The sequence below is a fragment of the Podarcis vaucheri genome, assembly GCF_965113315.1.
Source record: "Podarcis vaucheri genome assembly, chromosome: 3".
NCBI lineage: Eukaryota > Metazoa > Chordata > Lepidosauria > Squamata > Lacertidae > Podarcis > Podarcis vaucheri.
This window is the reverse complement of record NC_138761.1, coordinates 59,539,736-59,556,835: the sequence shown is the minus strand read 5'-3', so window position 1 is coordinate 59,556,835 and position 17,100 is coordinate 59,539,736. Positions and strand designations below refer to the sequence as shown.

At 40.6% G+C, this 17,100-nt stretch overlaps 2 protein-coding genes across 8 annotated transcripts in view; one reads left to right on the top strand and one right to left on the bottom strand.

Annotated features, from left to right (window-relative positions):
* LOC309528111 (uncharacterized protein) overlaps positions 1-17,100 on the bottom strand; it is a 103,812-nt gene that overhangs the window by 29,209 nt on the left and 57,503 nt on the right. For 4 of the 6 annotated variants that reach the window (XR_014217512.1, XR_014217513.1, XR_014217515.1 and 1 more), the window contains one exon: positions 4,133-4,864. The exons of 1 other annotated variant lie outside the window; for it this stretch is intronic. The gene's annotated coding sequence lies outside the window, so the exon portion shown is untranslated. Of the gene's footprint in view, positions 1-4,132; positions 4,865-8,382; positions 13,733-17,100 lie in introns of those variants that run through there. One more of the 6 variants, XR_014217519.1, reaches the window with a different exon arrangement.
* UST (uronyl 2-sulfotransferase) overlaps positions 1-17,100 on the top strand; it is a 117,780-nt gene that overhangs the window by 88,497 nt on the left and 12,183 nt on the right. The window contains exons 7-8 of one of the 2 annotated variants that reach the window (XM_082215302.1): positions 501-658; positions 2,527-2,643. In XM_082215302.1, the coding sequence (XP_082071428.1) occupies positions 501-658; positions 2,527-2,609 (241 nt within the window). In that variant the 3' untranslated portion in view covers positions 2,610-2,643. Of the gene's footprint in view, positions 1-500; positions 659-2,526; positions 2,644-17,100 lie in introns of those variants that run through there. The other variant, XM_082215301.1, reaches the window with a different exon arrangement.

The window sequence follows — 17,100 nt, the reverse complement described above, 5'->3', positions numbered from 1 at the left end:
GGATTTGGCCTGCTGACCATATAACATTCCCAAACACAAATAGGCCACGATTGACGGCTTAGATCCCTTGATTAGGCAGACCCTTTGTTGCTTTAAGTTGCTAAACCTAATGAGGTTTATGCTACCTTTTACTCACCTGGTGCGCTCCAGAAATTTTAGATTACAACTCAGGTGCTCTCTGAGGCTGATAAGAGTTATAGTCCAAACCTCTGGAGGGCACCAGGTTAGTGAAAGCTGGGCTATGCTGTGCAGGGCAAGCCATATGTCAGCTTCTTGGTATATTGATGGCTTATAAACAAGATTATTTGAAAGTCTTAAAATATGCCACAGAAACTTAGATAGCGAACATTAAAAATGATTGATATTCCGCAGTTGGTGAAATATTCTAGCTGCCTAGCAGCCTTAATACTGTGAATTGTTCTAAACTCAGTTTTTATTACAGAGTAAAGCTTTTGTTTGCAAATTCAATTTAAAGATTCTTTTCTTTTATGTTCTTGAAGGGAGCCTGGGGAATGGGCCCTTGAAAGAGCAAAAGTGAATGTGAATGAAAATTTCCTACTTGTGGGGATTCTGGAGGAATTGGAGGATGTGCTGCTTTTACTAGAAAGATTTTTACCTCATTATTTCAAGGATGTACTCAGTATCTACAAAAACCCAGGTAAATGTCTTCTGATATATCCATGATTGGTTTTTCTTTTTTAATAAATAAATAAATGTAATATTCTTAAATGTCACATATTAAATGCTGAAGAAGCAATAAGACAGCTGTAACTCTGATGTTCACTCTTCTTTTTTTAAAGTGCGCGTTCATTGGATTAAAATGCAAAAAAAAAAAGTTTCCATATTCTTTGCATCTTCTGTTCAGCTATTGCTTTCAAGTAAGTAAGGCCCCCCAGAAACACAGTATGGAAACTATGATTTAGAGATGTTTGGAGTATCCTGCTGTAGCTAACAGAGAAGTGGCAGGGAGAGCATATGTCTCAGAAGAGGCTTCCTCGTTGATCCAGTTACTAACAGAACCCACTTCTAAAACAGGGGGAAACAGATATAGCATAAAAAGATAACTCACAGCACATCCCTTAGCCACGGAATAAGCAAGGCTTCCTCGCAGCTCTGCAGCTGAAATGCCAGGTGCCCAGTGAGTGCCAGCTTGCCCCTCCCACTATATAGGTCTTTTTTCTTTTTAGAAGCACAACACCTCAGTCCATTTTTCTGTTGTTTCTTTGCTGTCATCATTTTTCAAGGAAATGCTCTTTTTATACATGAAACATTTTGCTTGGTATCTTTTTTGGGGGGGCAGTTCTTGGAGACATCAAAGGATCTTGTCAGTTAGTGCTTCCACAGCTAGCTTCTGCTGCAAACTTGCAAAGGGTTGTATAAGCAGTGTCACTCAGCTGATGGTAAGGCTTCTATCAGAAGAATGGGGAGGGAAGCTCATTTGTCTCCTCTCTAAATCCCCTTCCCCATTCTGTCAGATGAGTGACATGGCTGGATACACCTTTGAATTTTGGATCATAGATTTTTTTATTTGTCTTAAGCCTCTTCTCCTGAAGAACAGTCTGCATGTGCAATAACAAGAAATGTTTTTTTCTTCTTCTTTGTACTGGTTTCAACTAAATCTAGCATAAATAATGCTAAATCTTTTGGTGTAACAGTCAGTAGCAATAAGTGAGACAAATGCTATGTTAATTATTTTCATTTTAAGAGTAAGCATATGCTTCTGGTAAATAAGCACATTTCTTTTCATATAATGCCAAAACTCATGAGAAAGGGAAATTTAAACTTTGAAGAGCCAAGCATGTATTAAGTATGGAAGTTAATTAATATCTTTATTCCATGCTAACTTGATTTGGCCAGAAGATGGCATTGTCCCTCTTATTTTCTCATACAATTATAAAACATGAAACTTGAAAGAACAGTTACATACATTCTGTCTCTCAACTGCTCGCATTTTATATTCTGATCAGTGAAGAGAGAATTAGTAGGCAAAACCATCTTGAGCCTGTAAGATTCAGATGTACTCTGAAAAATGCTTTGATTGGAACAGAACCATGTTTTATAAACCACTGCTTAAATAAGTGTGCCTAAAACCGATAGTTTTTGTTATGTGTTATATATGAAGTTTGCCTTCTAAAATAAATGTATAATTTGTGATGGTCATAGTATCTTTGGAGAAGGTTTGCAATATGTAACCATTCACTTTTAACTTATACAAAAATATTTAGATTTATATAGGAGGAATTTGGCACTGTGCTAAGGTGAGTGTTCTGTCAGTGCAAACAGTTCGACTTCCCAGACAGGCCTATCCCCCTTCTCCTCCTGCTATGCATCATTCAGAGGGTTATTCCGAGTCAGTTTTAGGGGTAGAGGGAGGCAAGCCCCACTGAATGTCTCCTGTTGGTACTTGTTAGGTGAACCCCACCATATGTATTTTTATCATGGGAATGGACTTTCTGGTGGACTTCTGCATTTCAAGGATTATGAAGACGTTCAGATTGAAAATAATTTTATGTTCCCTAAAATGAGGGTTCTGTGAATCAAGGACAGAAGCAGAAAGATTTGTCCCATCACATCTCAACCTGAAGCATGAAAAAGGTCTCTTAAGCTAAGATCCAGTTCACAGACTAGTTGACAGGCATTTGTAGGATGGCATACAGCTCGCATGGCCCAAGAGCAAGTCTATAGGCTATATTTTTGCAATCTGTGGACTGAAGCAGACAACCACTAACAGTGCAATGATTGCTTGAAAATCTGCCACACGTCAGCTGGTAATCCATAGAAAGCAGCAATCATCTGTCTCCACTCTCACAATTATTTATTATTTATTTTGTTTATTATAGCCTGCCTTTCCTCAAAAAAGCTCAAGGCACCTAGCAGCAAAAATAAAACCACAAGTTAACAATTCAAAATGTTGCTTTTGATTTAATACAAAAGCATGAAAACATTAAAATAGCAGCAGAAAACAGCAAGACAGCAAGTAAAAATAAAAATTACTCAAAAAGGCTCCCCACCCCGACAGTTAAAACCGATTACAAGCTAAATGCCTTTCTAAAAGGGAATTCCACAGCTTAGCAACTGCCACAAAGAATGCCCTCTCCTGGTCACACACACACACACACACACACATGTTCAGGGGCAGCAGAATTACCAAGAGTTGGATAATCATGAGTGAACCAACTATTCAAATGCAAGTGGAAACACTGCAATGTAATGCCAACTTGGACAGCCACTCCAGAAGGGATACCATGGCTGATGGTCTGGAAGGCAACTGAGAGACAAAGGAGAATCTGAGATCCCGACAACTAGACGTTTTGGAATCCATTTTACTGAAAGTTTAGGAGTCCTAAGAGACCAGTGTGTTCTTCGGAGCACTGGGAAAGACTAGGGGAGCATGGGCTGCCTCTACCCCCCTGGGGAATGCAGTGTGCATGGGTTTCAGAGTTCCTGGCCTGGGTTTTAGGAAGCTGAGGGGGATCTACCAGGGAACCAAGCAAGCTGCTTTGATCTTGGGCAGAATAAGCCCCCTGATAGCTAGCCCTGCTTCCCCCAGCAAGTTGTGAGCAGGTTGTACCAAGGAGTGCAGGATGCACAAGCTCAAGGTGTTTTAATGTATCATCAGTCCCCTCCCATCTGGGCTGTGAGAGTGAGGGGAAGGGTGGTGGCAGCAACTACCAGGCAGTAAGACCTGACTGACAGCACTGTAGGGCTGTTGGACAAGAAAACGGGTGCGAGAGGCTCTCCTGAGCACACACACCCTTCTCCACATTGGTTGCTCAAAACTGTAGATATAAACAGAGCCCATTCCTTGTCTGGAAATATAAACAGTTGTGTAGCTAGAGGGAGCTTAGTTGAAATCAGAAAATCAGATTCGAACCGCTGACCTTCTGATCAGCAAGCCCAAGAGTCTCAATGGTTTAGACCACAGCTACTAGTAGAAGCTGAGTCTGGAATGCAGAGTGAGCTAGACCAGAGAGCCAATTTCTTGGTGTTACCAGTTTCTGCTCTTGAACTGGCTTTTCTTTGGCAAATAAATGCTGAGTTGTGTTTGGTTGAAATTCTATAAAGTACTAGCAGGTGGAGCACAAAACAAATCGCATAAGTTCCAAGCTGAGAGTGTGGGTTGTTTCCCCCCCCCCATAAAAGCATTGAATTATTTAAATCAAACATACTTTTCTCTGCCGTAGATATCATAAAATGATTGGGCCACACCACAATCTGAATATTTGGGAGGCAGAATTAATCCATTATCTTTCCTAGTTGCACAGGCTCTTTCTCCAGTAACTTTGTAGGTGGATAGGTGGAAATATAGCTTTACAATACCCACAGCTAATCTCTGTTACTTGCAGCTGAGTTCAGTAGCTGTATGACTATCCTGAATCTGAGGATAAACCAGCTTTGAATAAACCCAAAAACTAAAGAGGCAAAAGACTCTGCAGTAAAATGCTCATTTCCCAAATACAAATATTGCAGAGATGCAAATTGCCTGTGAGATAGGGGAATGAACTTGCACTCACACAATGTTGCATCCAATGTGTTGTGCATTATTATAGATGTGCATTCCACATGGAATAGGATTTTAGCCTTAATTTCAGAAGTTAGATAGGCTTACTTTATTTCTCCTTGACTTTGCATTATGTTGACATTTTATAGTCTTTTGAGGGCACCAAGCTGTGGAGCTGTTCTTTCAGTGATCACATCTGGTTTCTTGGCACAGCAGTTACTTTGTTACAGCGTTAGTTTAGGGAGCCTCTCTTGGGGTCAGCTTGCTGATGGGCTGCTTTGTTTCTCTTCCACCATATTCATTCCCTGGACTTGCTTTCAAACTCATTTTTCAGCTGCTTGCAGAGAAAAAGGTTGATCTCCCCTTAGAACAGAAAAAGCAAGGAATGATCTGATGCATGAATTTGATTGGTAACTGCAGCCATATATGTGCTACTGCATCTCCATTATTGCCAGAAACAAGTTCACACACTTCCTTGCTGTACTCAAGCCTCAACTACTCCATAGTGAATTGGTAAATCTTCCTCAATCCACCTATTAGGTGTTTAAAACCATGCATAAAAATATAAGAAGTTGAAGTTTTTATTTTCCCTGTGTTATGGCAATATGTAAAATATGTCTTGTGTTTGACATCACTTTTTAAATTTTATGGTATGCACAGCTTGCTTTCCACAAAAATCGCTAAGAAATCTAAATAATACATAGATTAAATTTTATGCTCAAATGTAGTAAAATAAATGTGAGTCCCTAGATTCACAAGGGATCAGCAAGCTAACATCTTACATCCAGTCTCTCTCTCTCTCTCTCTCTATATATATATATATATATTCATTCATGTGCCAGAAGATTATTCTTAAGAAGCTCAACTGTGCAGATGATGACAACAACTTTTTCCTAATAAGCACAAAGGCCTCTGAGCACAGGGGTTTTTGTTTGTTTGTTTTAATCTGAACATACTCCCAAATTGATTGTGGTCTCTGCACATCTCTCTTGAGCTTGTAAACAGCTGTAGGGAGCCTGCCTAAGATGGAATCATCAGAAACAGTAGAGAACCTTGAGAACCTCTGGCTTGCTTTCCGCCAGAATTGGAGAGCTCTAATCTCCCTACTGACCAGCCAGCCGGAATGAGGTCACAGGTGGGATTAACACCTAAGCCACAGATGACCATCAAAAGGGATCCCAAGCCTAAGCCATTTCCCTCCCAGTTTTTTGGTGGCCATCACCAACCTTGCTCTTTTCCATTCTACATATATGTTAAAGAAGTTCTGGAAGGAGATGGAGTTTCATTTTAGCTTTTGGAGGAAGCAGGAAAAACCACACACACCCCTCCCTGACAGTTTCTTGATGTGCTGCTTAGGAGAGCAACAGGGGAGAGGTCTTACGTTGCACTGAGTAATGTTCCCAAGGTATCCACTGCTTGCAGAGCACTTGTGTCCTAGGTTTTTGTCACGGTCTCTTCCCTTGTGACAGGATAGAGACCTGCCTGCTTCTTCCTTTGACCTCCCTCTGCCCTCCTGGAAGGATGCTTGTAAGTGATATAATGGACTCATTCCTCTCTGGGGATGAACTCATGGCCAGACTGTATCCAGATTTAATGGTAATCAACACTGTTTTTCACCTGTATCAGGTATCTGTAACAGTGACAAATTCTCCATTCCTGTTTCTGTTTTTTAAAGTTTGAGAGAAAACAAATGGATGATTATTCATTCTTTTCTTGGTGTGAAGCTAAGACTTGAATCAGGACTTCATTCAGCAGCTAGGCCAAAGCTTCTGATTGATTTCTGATGTGTATCAAAACATAACTCAGAAGCAAAGTGAATAAGATCAGGTGTCTATTTGCATATACTGTATTGTAAAGAAACAAGGGCACACAATTCATGTAATACGCTTCATAGCTGACGTGCAGCTCATGTATTTTGTACTCAGGTATCATAGCCAAGTACACACAAAAAAACCTGAGTGCAACCCTACAAGGGCTTTGCCAGGAAATGGTAGGTCTGTTAATTGCTTCTGTTTCGAGAAGTAATGTCCCACTCAATTACCAAAGCCTAATAGTGCATGGCCTGTGGCAAAGAATTTGGTATTGATCGGTGCCAAATGTGGCTTTTCACTTTGCAAAAGTCTGAGAAGCAGGAATAGATTGTTGTTTTGAATTTCAAGTACTTAGCTGTCATTCATCAAAATAAGGGCAATCTCTTAGCAAACAAAAAGGCATTATCCAGCTATTGACACCATCTCTAGATAGAATGAACACATCAGCAGGATTTTAAAATATAAAAATAGATTTCAGAAGTCTGTTTCAAAAGTCTGTGTCTGCAGAATGACTGAAAACAATGTTAATTTTTCCATAAAATACTGAACCCCATTTATCAGGCGTACTTACCAGAGGAAAAATAAATTGTTAAGACCACTGGCCTCTTATTTTCTAGCAGCAGCTGTTTTGCTAGTGGTAGCAGCAGCAGCTCCTCATATAACATGTTTTATGATGAATGCAAGCAAAAGCCAACTTTGAAATTCCAGCACTGCCTTGTACGCATAAAACATAAAACCAATTTAAAATAACATAGCTGTTCAATGTGAGTCGTTCTCCCCCCCCCCCACCCCAGTTCTCTAAATACATTCCGTATGAGTACCAGGGCCTTGTCTGTTGATTTCTCCTTGACTTGCCCCCAAGATGTTTTCGATTCACCAGCTGAAACTAGTACAAAGTATGAAATTATAACTGCATATAAAATGTAGGTGCAAGGTGAGCAAAAGTACATGTATGTGCATGCATTATTTTAAAGCCATGTAGATGCCTGTTGTAAAGACCTTTGTAGGTAATCTTGGTCTGTGTCTCTTGCAAGAAATATGATAAATTGCAAGCCTGTACACAAGATACATAAAGTATCAGTGTTTCATTCCAGCATGGCCCAATTATAGGGTGAGCAGCCATTTCAACAGATAAAAGTAGTAGTTGCCAGTCTGCTTGGTCAGTGCCAAAAGGTTTAGCCTATGGCAGGAGTGGGGAAACTTTTTGGCTCCATGGGCCATAATACCATTATCAGGATCTGCCTCATGAGGCCACCCACCTATCAAAATCTTTTGTGCTTCAAGTCTCCTTGTGCGCCTTTTTTAAGTCCCCCAATCTCAGAGGCTTCAAAAGGGGAAAATAGAGAAACTTGCAAAGGGTTCTCCCAAGTCTTCCCCCTTTAAGTTCCTGATCTTGGAGGAGTTACAAAGCCTATACCAAGTCTCTCTTCCAATTTAAGCCTCCAAGGATGAAGGGGGAAACTTGCAAAAGGCTTTAAAAAGGCCTCACGCTTCTGTTTGAGCAGTTTTAAAGCCTCTCTGTAGAAGATTGCATGAGACACCTATTTTGAAATTAATTTTAGGGATTTAATTGTCACTCAGCTGATGAATGTGGTGCAAATTGTGTTGCCTTGGCTGTGCAGTCTTGTTCCTGGGAACAAGATCATGTAGCCAGTGCAGAATTAAACCCTGTCCTCCCATCCTGTTGACATTAGTTGGTGGGTGTGGGCATAGTTTTTTTGGGGGAAAGCCCTGTGAGCCAAACTGGATGCCTTGGCAGGCCAGGATTGGCCTATGGGCCAGAGGTCTCTACCCCTGGCTTATGGTTTCATGTTTTTTTCAGGCATTAAGTATCATTCGTTGCTGAGAGCCAGTGTGGTGTAGTGGTTAAGAGCGGTAGTCTCTTAATCTGGGGAACCGGGTTCGCTTCTCAGCTCCTCCACATGCAGCTGCTGGGTGACCTTGGGCCAGTCACACTTCTCTGAAGTCTCTCAGCCCCACTCACCTCACAGAGTGTTTGTTGTGGGGGAGGAAGGGAAAGAAGAATGTTAGCCACTTTGAGACTCCTTTGGGTAGTGATAAAGCGGATATCAAATCCAAACTCTTCTTCTTTGATGAAACAACAAACTATGGTAAAGTGTCAATGGACACTAAAGCTTCTGAATTCTTCCCTCAGCCATATGTGCCCAAGGCTCACTTAGGCGTGTTTACAGTTTATTAAGATATCCAAACATGGCCTTGGGAGACTTGTTTTAAACTAGAATTTATTTGTTCAAAATTGTTGGTTGTGTTGATAAATTTGCTATGCTCATGTCTTAATTTGTTCCAGGGTCAGCATTGGGCATCTGCTTTCAGTACTAAAGCCTCATGTGCTCTTGAGGGGATACAGAATTCATTTCCTTTAGCTGTGCATTATTACAGAGAGTTCACACACAACAACAAGAAGGGAACAGACTTCCAGATCAGAGGGTGACTTCTGCAGCCCAACTCGACCCTGGTATCTTTCTTCCTAGAAATTGATTCCTAGCACTGATTATGCCAGCAAACCTATCAATGGCTATGCAGTGTTTCACATACTGCCCTGATGACCTTGAGTGCATTAGTGAGCTTGAGTGTTTGTCAAACATGCTTTCATGGCATTCATGCAACTGTTAAACCAGGTTGACAAAGAAGTTGAAATCAGAAAAAAGCTGTATGAATCAGTTGCTAGCGATGTTGGAAAAGGAGTGAAATCTTATTTCAGTAACACAATAAAATTCTGGTTTGGGCTGAATACACTTAGGATCAAGATGGTAGACTTCAATAAATGTTGAACATTCTGTTGTACAAATTAAGATTTATAGAAGGATTATCCATGAGTTTGCATTAGTTTGGCCAGTTATGCTCTATTGACTGAAATTTTAATACTCTTTAGCAAGGTCTTTGTGCTTTTAATAAAAGAAATTCCAGCACAAATTTTGCCTGTTTTAGACATTGACTGATGGCATATAGCATGTTCGCTTAGTAATCTCTCATTGTTGTGAGTTTTATTGTTTTCTCTTTAACTTGTAGCACAACTTGTAAGTCCTCTACTCATTTTAATAATGGTTTTATTCTGCAGGAACAAAAAACCCTGGGTGATAACCAACACTTCCCTTCAACTGAACCTGTCAGTGAAATGGAAGAGGGGGACCATTTTTGGTAACCCCATCTCCCCCTACACCCTCACTTCCAAATCTACTCTGGAGGGGCCCCCAACTCGCCACATAGCAGCTTTTTAGGAGGTGCAGAAAGTGGAGGGGGGTAGTATTGCCTTCCATCAGCAGAGGTGAAGCATTTGTTTGTTCTTTTCAAAGGAGCTTGTAGAATGAAATTTTTGACAAGTTCTAATTTAGTATAAAATAAGTATATTTCAGAGATGTGTTGATCTCGCTGTATGCTATTGCATATTCCACTTGTTAAAGAAAAATAATTTTAATACATTAATCTGAAACGAGCACAAAGCAATTTTGTCTCCTGTGCAGAGAAGAACTTACATATGCTGTATATTACGTGCCTTTCAGTAATTCACAGACAGATGTCACACAGTACTTTGGTTTATTTTGCTAGCATTTGATAATGGCAGATTAATGTTTTGGTTTGTAATTGGTGAAGGAAGAACCAATGAATACCTAGAAATGAATTCCTAAGAATAACCTCTGTATATGAATTTCAGCACAAGGGGTTGTGCTTTGAAGCAGAGTTCAAATATGCTCTTTAGAATGTTTCTTTATGCAAGCAGACTCAAAAAAAGTTCTGGAATACTTGAATTCCATTGGGGGTTAAACCTCATTTAGGAGCAAAACAGGGCAAGCATGAAAAGACATTTGGGAACATATTAATCACTGCAATGTGTCTCCATGTATTCTAATATTTAAAGTAAACATACAGTAGAGTCTTTTTACTAACATTTTGGGAAAAGAAGTTAACCTGTAAAAGTTTGACACCCGAAAGTCCCATCCATCCCCCCATACTCTTGCCTATTTCCTCTGTTCATTAAGTAGCTTGTGCTAATATATCATAGACACCAGGGGGAAGGGAATGTTTCTTTTCTGAAAAAATACAATTAAAGGGTACACGTAACACAGTTCTTCCCTTAAACTATTGGATTTCTATATTAGGAATTCTAAGGTGGTTTGTGCAGCAGATAAAGGACAAAGTGAGGAAATTATTGCGAAGAAAATGATGTATGAACATAACTTATTCCAAAATGTGAGATGGAAATTAGTGCATAGGAGATGTAGGATTTTAAGCTTCAGGCATCCTTTTCAGGGGGAAATGGTTTTAGCAGTTTTGAGAGTCAACAGTAGTTGCCAGAGTTCCTTAACAAATAAATGAACTATTTGTATAACAAGAGGAGGAATAGATACCAAGTACAGAACAGACATTGAAAACATAAGTTACATCCCCAGCTGTAGGCGCTTGAGGTTGCATCGTATTCCTGTTGAAGACCAAAGGGGGTTCTTTGTGATTATTCTTTCAAAGTTGCCCCAAGACGTGCTTTAAAATATGGTTGGGTTTTTTTTTTAAGTGTTGTATTTCAGGAGACTGCTGCTTGCTTAGATTTACTCCCAGGTAATTGAGATTAGGATTACAGTTTAAGGCTCTAAATAACGTGGGACCCAAATACTTAAAGGAACACCTCTGTATTGAGATCTGCAGGAGAGGTCCTTCTGTTGTCTAACCACTGGGTAAAGCCTACAGTGACACAAGGTAGGGCCTTCTCGGTGGTGACACCTCATTTATAGAAATTCCCTCCTAGATACAACTGGCACTTTTGCTAACTGGTTTTTGAAGTCCTCTTCACCCAACCCTTTGAAGGGGGTTAATCTAGATGAGATCAACTGTGAGCTGCAGTGTTAGTTCTGGTTGTTATTTTCATTTTATTGTTTTAAGGTGTTTATGTTTTGGATTGTTGCCTGTAGCACTATTTGAGCCTCCAGGACCATGTGCCAGGCAGGAGAGCAGGCCTGCATATGTTTATCCATGTGTGCCCCTGCATCCCTTTCCAGCTCCTCTCCAAGGCTCCCTGGGGTTGGAGGAATGTCTGCAGTAAGGAAGCCTGCCAAATGAGATCAGGGTCCCAGCTTACAGGGACAGCCTAGGCGTTTTTGGGTGGCTGTCCTATTGCAGGAGAGCCTTGGAAAGGGGCTGACGCAGAGTGCATCAGTACAGACAGGATGTGTCTGTATGACCCCTCTCTTCCTCGTACATTAATAGTCATGTGGTATTGCAAACTCAGTTATTCCTGCTTTTGTTATCACTTTATGCAATCAGAGAAAAACTCGGGTTTATAAACATTAAACAACCTATTAAATAACCATTAAATCTGTACAAAGCTGTAATGGTTTAAAATATTTTCATAAGTCTGAGTCTCCGTTGTGATTCACCAAAAGCTTGCTGGTGTTTGCAAATCTGAGCTGAATTGCAAGCAAACTCCCTCTCCACATGTTAGTGTTTTGTTAGAAATCATACTCAGCAGATTTTTCATGGTTGTAACTTGAGACTGTTCAAACTTTGGTGGCTTCAGCTATTTTTTTCCATTGTGTGTTTTGTTCAAACTTCAGTGCAGGTGACTTAAAGTTGCACTGATGATACAGTCTCTCTTTTGCAGCCAAGTAGTGAGTTAGCTGCAAGCTTGCTATATTTTAATGTCTTGGGCAGTTGGGGCAGGATTTTATAAAAAAAACTTAGGACCTATTAAAGCATTTCATTTTTAAGAAGCAGGATGGAATGGCTCTGGCTCTTCCTGCCCCTCTGTTACTAGCCCTTTATCATTCTACAGTGATGAAGCAACCGAGGAGTACATTACTCCAACTTTTCATACCAAGTGGGCCACAAGAGTACTTTGACATGGAACCATGGGCTGAACACTTTGGGGGGGGGGGTGAGGCCAAAATTTGACGCTCCCCCCAGCCCTATGGCAGGGTCCTAGAACCCTCTTACCTCCTTTCCAAACCCGAGAAAGCACTAGCTAGGCGGGAGGACTCTAGGACCACGTCAGAGCCTTCATTGTCTCCTTCCCAAAGCCCAGTGCCTCCTTACCCAGCTTTGGGAAGGCAGCACATGGGCTTGCAGGGAGGGGAGGCTTCAGTGTTGTTGAGGGCTGCCAAAAATGGTGTTGGGGGCTACCTGTTGGGCCACCTTGATCTTGTGGTTGGCAGGCAACCATTTTAATTACCGTATTTTTCCATGTATAAGACTAGGTTTTTCTCCCTAAAAAATAATGTCCAAAATTTGGGGGCATCTTATACATGGATAGATCTCCCTCATTTCCCCCCTTATACATGGGGGCATCTTATAGATGGAAAAATACAGTACTCCCTTTGCCCACTCTGCACCAGATAAAATGTAAAGCAATTGGATCCCCCATAATGGAGGAGTCATAGGTAACTGTTTGAACCTTAGGTAACTGTTTGGAATGCTTGAGTACTAGTATCCTACAAACTGAGATTGACATGTTTACTTTTTTTAGATATTGCACAAACAGCAAAACTGAAGTTCACACTAGTACATTATGCTGATCTTTACTGGATAAATACTGAGGCAGACCACTTTCTCAGTCTTGTCATTAGTTTGTTTGGTTAAAATTGTTCTGAGAAGTTCTATTTTTAAATATTAAAATGTGAACGTCTAGGATTACAGTTTGAAAAAAATAAGACTTGAAAACAGATTTATAGTTTCAGAGTTGCTTTAAATTTCATTTGGCAAAAGCAAATACCTAGGCATTTTTCCTGTTCCAATAAGCTTACCAAGCTTAATAAATTCCAGAAGTTCAAATCTTTTTTTTTTCCCTTGCAAGAACAGCTGGAGTGTCCTAAAAGTATTTGTGACTGCTTTTCTAATGTAACTCACTCCCCTTTGATTTTTGGTCCTTTGAATTCTTCAGCTTTTTTGTAGTTAACTTGAATGGGTGCATTTTCTTCTTATGATTATGCCTCATTTCTCCATGTTGCAGATGTCTCATTATTTTATAAAGCATCAAATTATGGTATTAAGTAATAAATCAAAGCACAAAGAAACATTGTAGAACTCAGATGTCACTTCTGGCTCTTAGAATTGCTGAAACAAGCATCTAATTTTGTATTTTTTTAATGTGTCACCTCATTCACAATATGCAAGGCAGCTTCTAGAAACAAATTTAATAATAAAATATAAACATATAAATAATTTTGATAACTTGCCTGCGGAAGGTTATATTTCAGCTTCATTGACATAATAAATGTGGTACATGTCCTTGTCATCTTCTAAATACCAGTAGCTCTAATGTTTTAGTATCCACACCATACATCAGAGATGGCTAACCTCTCTTTTGGACCTGTGGCCAACTCTCTATAGAGGACACACATCAAAAGTGGGTATGGCTGAAGCGTAGAAGTATGATGAGAACTGCAGTCTTCAAGGGTGCTTTCCAAAATGGGACCTGTAGAAACAGTCAGTAAATATATGTACAGTGGTACCTTGGTTCTTGAACTTAATCCATTCCGGAAGTTCATTTGACTCCCAGAATGTTAAAAAAACCAAGGCACGGCTTCCAATTGGCTGCAGGAGCTTCCTGCACTCAAGCAGAAACTGTTGGACGTTCGGCTTCCAAAAAACATTCAAAAACCAGAACACTAACACTTACTTCCAGGTTTTCAGTGTTAGGGAGCTGATTTGTTCATCAACTAAGCTGTTCAAGAACCAAGGTTCCACTATATTATTGTTTTTTTATGTGACAAATTTATTTGGGGGGAGCCTTCTTGGCACTGAAGTATCACAGTGCAGGACCTACAAGACAGAACCTACAGGAGAAGTCAGTAATATTTTTAAAGTATTTTTTAAAATTAAATAACAAATTGGGGTGGGTAGTAGGGACACAGATAAAAAACCTATGGTGTGCCTGATGCAGGCCACAGGTTAATCACCGCTGCCCATACATACATGGCTGCATATACATACCTTTAAAGCACATTCTTTCCCTCAAAGAATTCTGAGCCCTGTAGTTTACTCTTCGCAGAGTGACAATTCTTCTCCAAAGGATGGGAAATACACTTCAAAAGTGCTTTAAAGGTGTAGTGTGTAGAGAGTATTTGTTTCAAGCTCCCTTTTGTTAAAATGGGGAGAAGTGCAACCTCCACACGAGTAATGAATATTGCACAGGCAAAAGCACTCTGTTTTCCCCCCTGCTGTAATCTTAATGGGGCCTTCATTTAAATTTGACGTGAATGCGTTTTTCTGAGGCTACTGGGCTTGGAAATTTGCTCATGGGACAAATTAGTACGGCTAACATTTTTATTAAAAACCTGACCCTTCTCTATGCTTTTAACAGCAGTTTGGCATGCAGAAATGAAGTAGGTGAAACCTCTCTTAATGTTAGGTGATGGGGACTTTGCAGATGTAATCCTGGGTCTCTCAAATGGTGCTTTGTAAATTGGGAGCCAACCCATCTTGTGCAGATTTTCTCATTCCTTTGTTGGCTTTAATCATGGTTTAGTATTACACTGACATTGGTGCTAATAATGAGCAATCAGGCTTTAACAAATAAATATGTTTGCTGCAGCAGGTGTGGTCCTATTCTCTAGTAAGCATGATGAGCACCCAGCCCTTTCCCCCAATTTTGAAGCTGCTGAGGTGGAAGAGTATTGCCCTGTGATCCCTGCCACCTATTTGGCTTCAAAGTAGGGAGAAAGGTTGGGGATTGTTTGGCAGCTGTGCCCAAAGAAAGCACTTTGCCCAAGGAGAGTCAAACAAGTGGGGAATGCTGGTTGTCATGTTCTCGAGGCAGCAGCACACAACACAGCACATGTTCCCTTGGGGAAAGCCAGGGAGGGAACATGGGCTGCCCTTGCCTATGTGACAAGCAGCGTGTCTTCAGGCACCATAATCCCAACCACATGGGAAATGCCCCAGGTGGGGCAGGCAGGCAACTACAAATTTTGGCTTGACAAGAAAGAGATACGATCAATCCATTTTGCAAATACATTTCTAATCCTGATATGTACTAGCCTACCTGGTTATGTAGTCAAGTCACTTTTCCATGCTTCCTAGCCTATGTTCCTGTTCTTTCTGTTTCCTCCTTCATAGTCGCTCTGGAGAGACTGTGGCTGTTGGCATTGGGTTTTCTGGATCTTGTATTTTATCTTTGCATTGGTTGGTGTATTTAGGTTGTCTTTATGGCTTCTAAATGTGCCCGTTCTCTACAAGACTTGTGGAGGGGCTTGCAGTTTATATCATTTAATGTGTTACTCAGCCAAAAAGGAAGCAGTTAGAACGAGTCAACTGGTAGGCAAGTTTTACAGTACAGTGGTACCTCGGGTTACATACGCTTCAGGTTACATACGCTCTAGGTTACAGACTCCGCTAACCAAGAAATAGTGCTTCAGGTTAAGAACTTTGTTTCAGGATGAGAATAGAAATCGTGCTCCGGTGGCGCAGCGGCAGCAGGAGGCCCCTTTGGCTAAAGTGGTACTTCAGGTTAAGAACAGTTTCAGGTTAAGAACGGACTTCCAGAACGAATTAAGTACTTAACCTGAGGTACCACTGTACTTGATTTCTAGCTAATATGTTATAATTGGGACTGGAGGTAGGATGAACTTTAAGAACAAATAAGCTTATGGACTACTATAGTTGACTGTTGGCTATTGTTTATGATATAATCAAGGTGATGTTTCAATGATATGAAAGTGATTGCAGAATATCATGCTTCAGACTCAGAATAGCTTCCTAGATTATTCATAGTCTAACCTCCTGCAGTGCAGGAATATGCAGCCGACCCATACAGGGACCAAACCTGCAACCTTGGCATCATCAGCATCACACTCTAACCATCCAGGTTTTTCAAAACACTTCATTGTGTGCTTAGTTTAACTTTTTATCTGAATTTTCAGCAGGTGGCAAAAAATCTGAGATGTAATATAGTACAAGCAGGCACCAAGCTACTCACACAACAGGGCTTGTCTTTCCTTCCCTACCCCTGCAGCCCACTATGTGTCCCAATACATGCTTTGGAGGATTGGGGTACAGTGGGCTGGGGGAGGAGAAAATGTGTTTTATATATATATAATAAAAAATAGAAGTCCCATTGCACAACCAGATTTCTGCTGCGTGAGCCGATGGACATCATTGGATGTCACTTTAAATTAATTTTCTTCTGAGATAATCAGCTGCTTGGAAATCTACTCTTGTCAGAATATTTGATCTCTACTACTGCGCCTCTTGTGCATAAATGGGATACATTTAAGCTGTTGGTACCCAGTGCCTTGTAATAACTCAAATAAGCTGATGCCTTGTATCAGGAAGAAGCTCTGATGCTTTCTAGTCTGACTTTTCCTTCTCATGTTAATAGTGCATGACTAAAGCAGAGCCGTGTGTTCAACCAGCAACTTGTTGGCTATTCCCCGCCCCCAAGTTTGGCTTGATGCCTTTGTTCATGCTACTAATCTTTTGTCTCACCTAGCTTTGACTGGGTCAGCAACACTGCAGACAAATGACAGCCACCTCATGAAGTTTAGTCTGAGAAACTTTATGGCCAATGGCCAGAGTCCTTTTATTTGGAAATAATAAAAGTTGTTTCTTAGTGTATGGCAGCCAACTAAGGGTAGATTCTCTTCATCTGGTTTTCAGTAGTACATAGCAATGCTATTGTGGAGGCAAGGGTAGAGGATATAAACAACTGAGTTCCAGTATTCCCGTGTATAGTTGGGAGGGCTAGCTGTGCAAACCCAATGGGCAGGTTCAAATCCAGGTAGTCCTGCTGTGGGGTCAAGGCAGCACTAATTCATCTTCCTGAGTGCGATTAACTTGATGCAT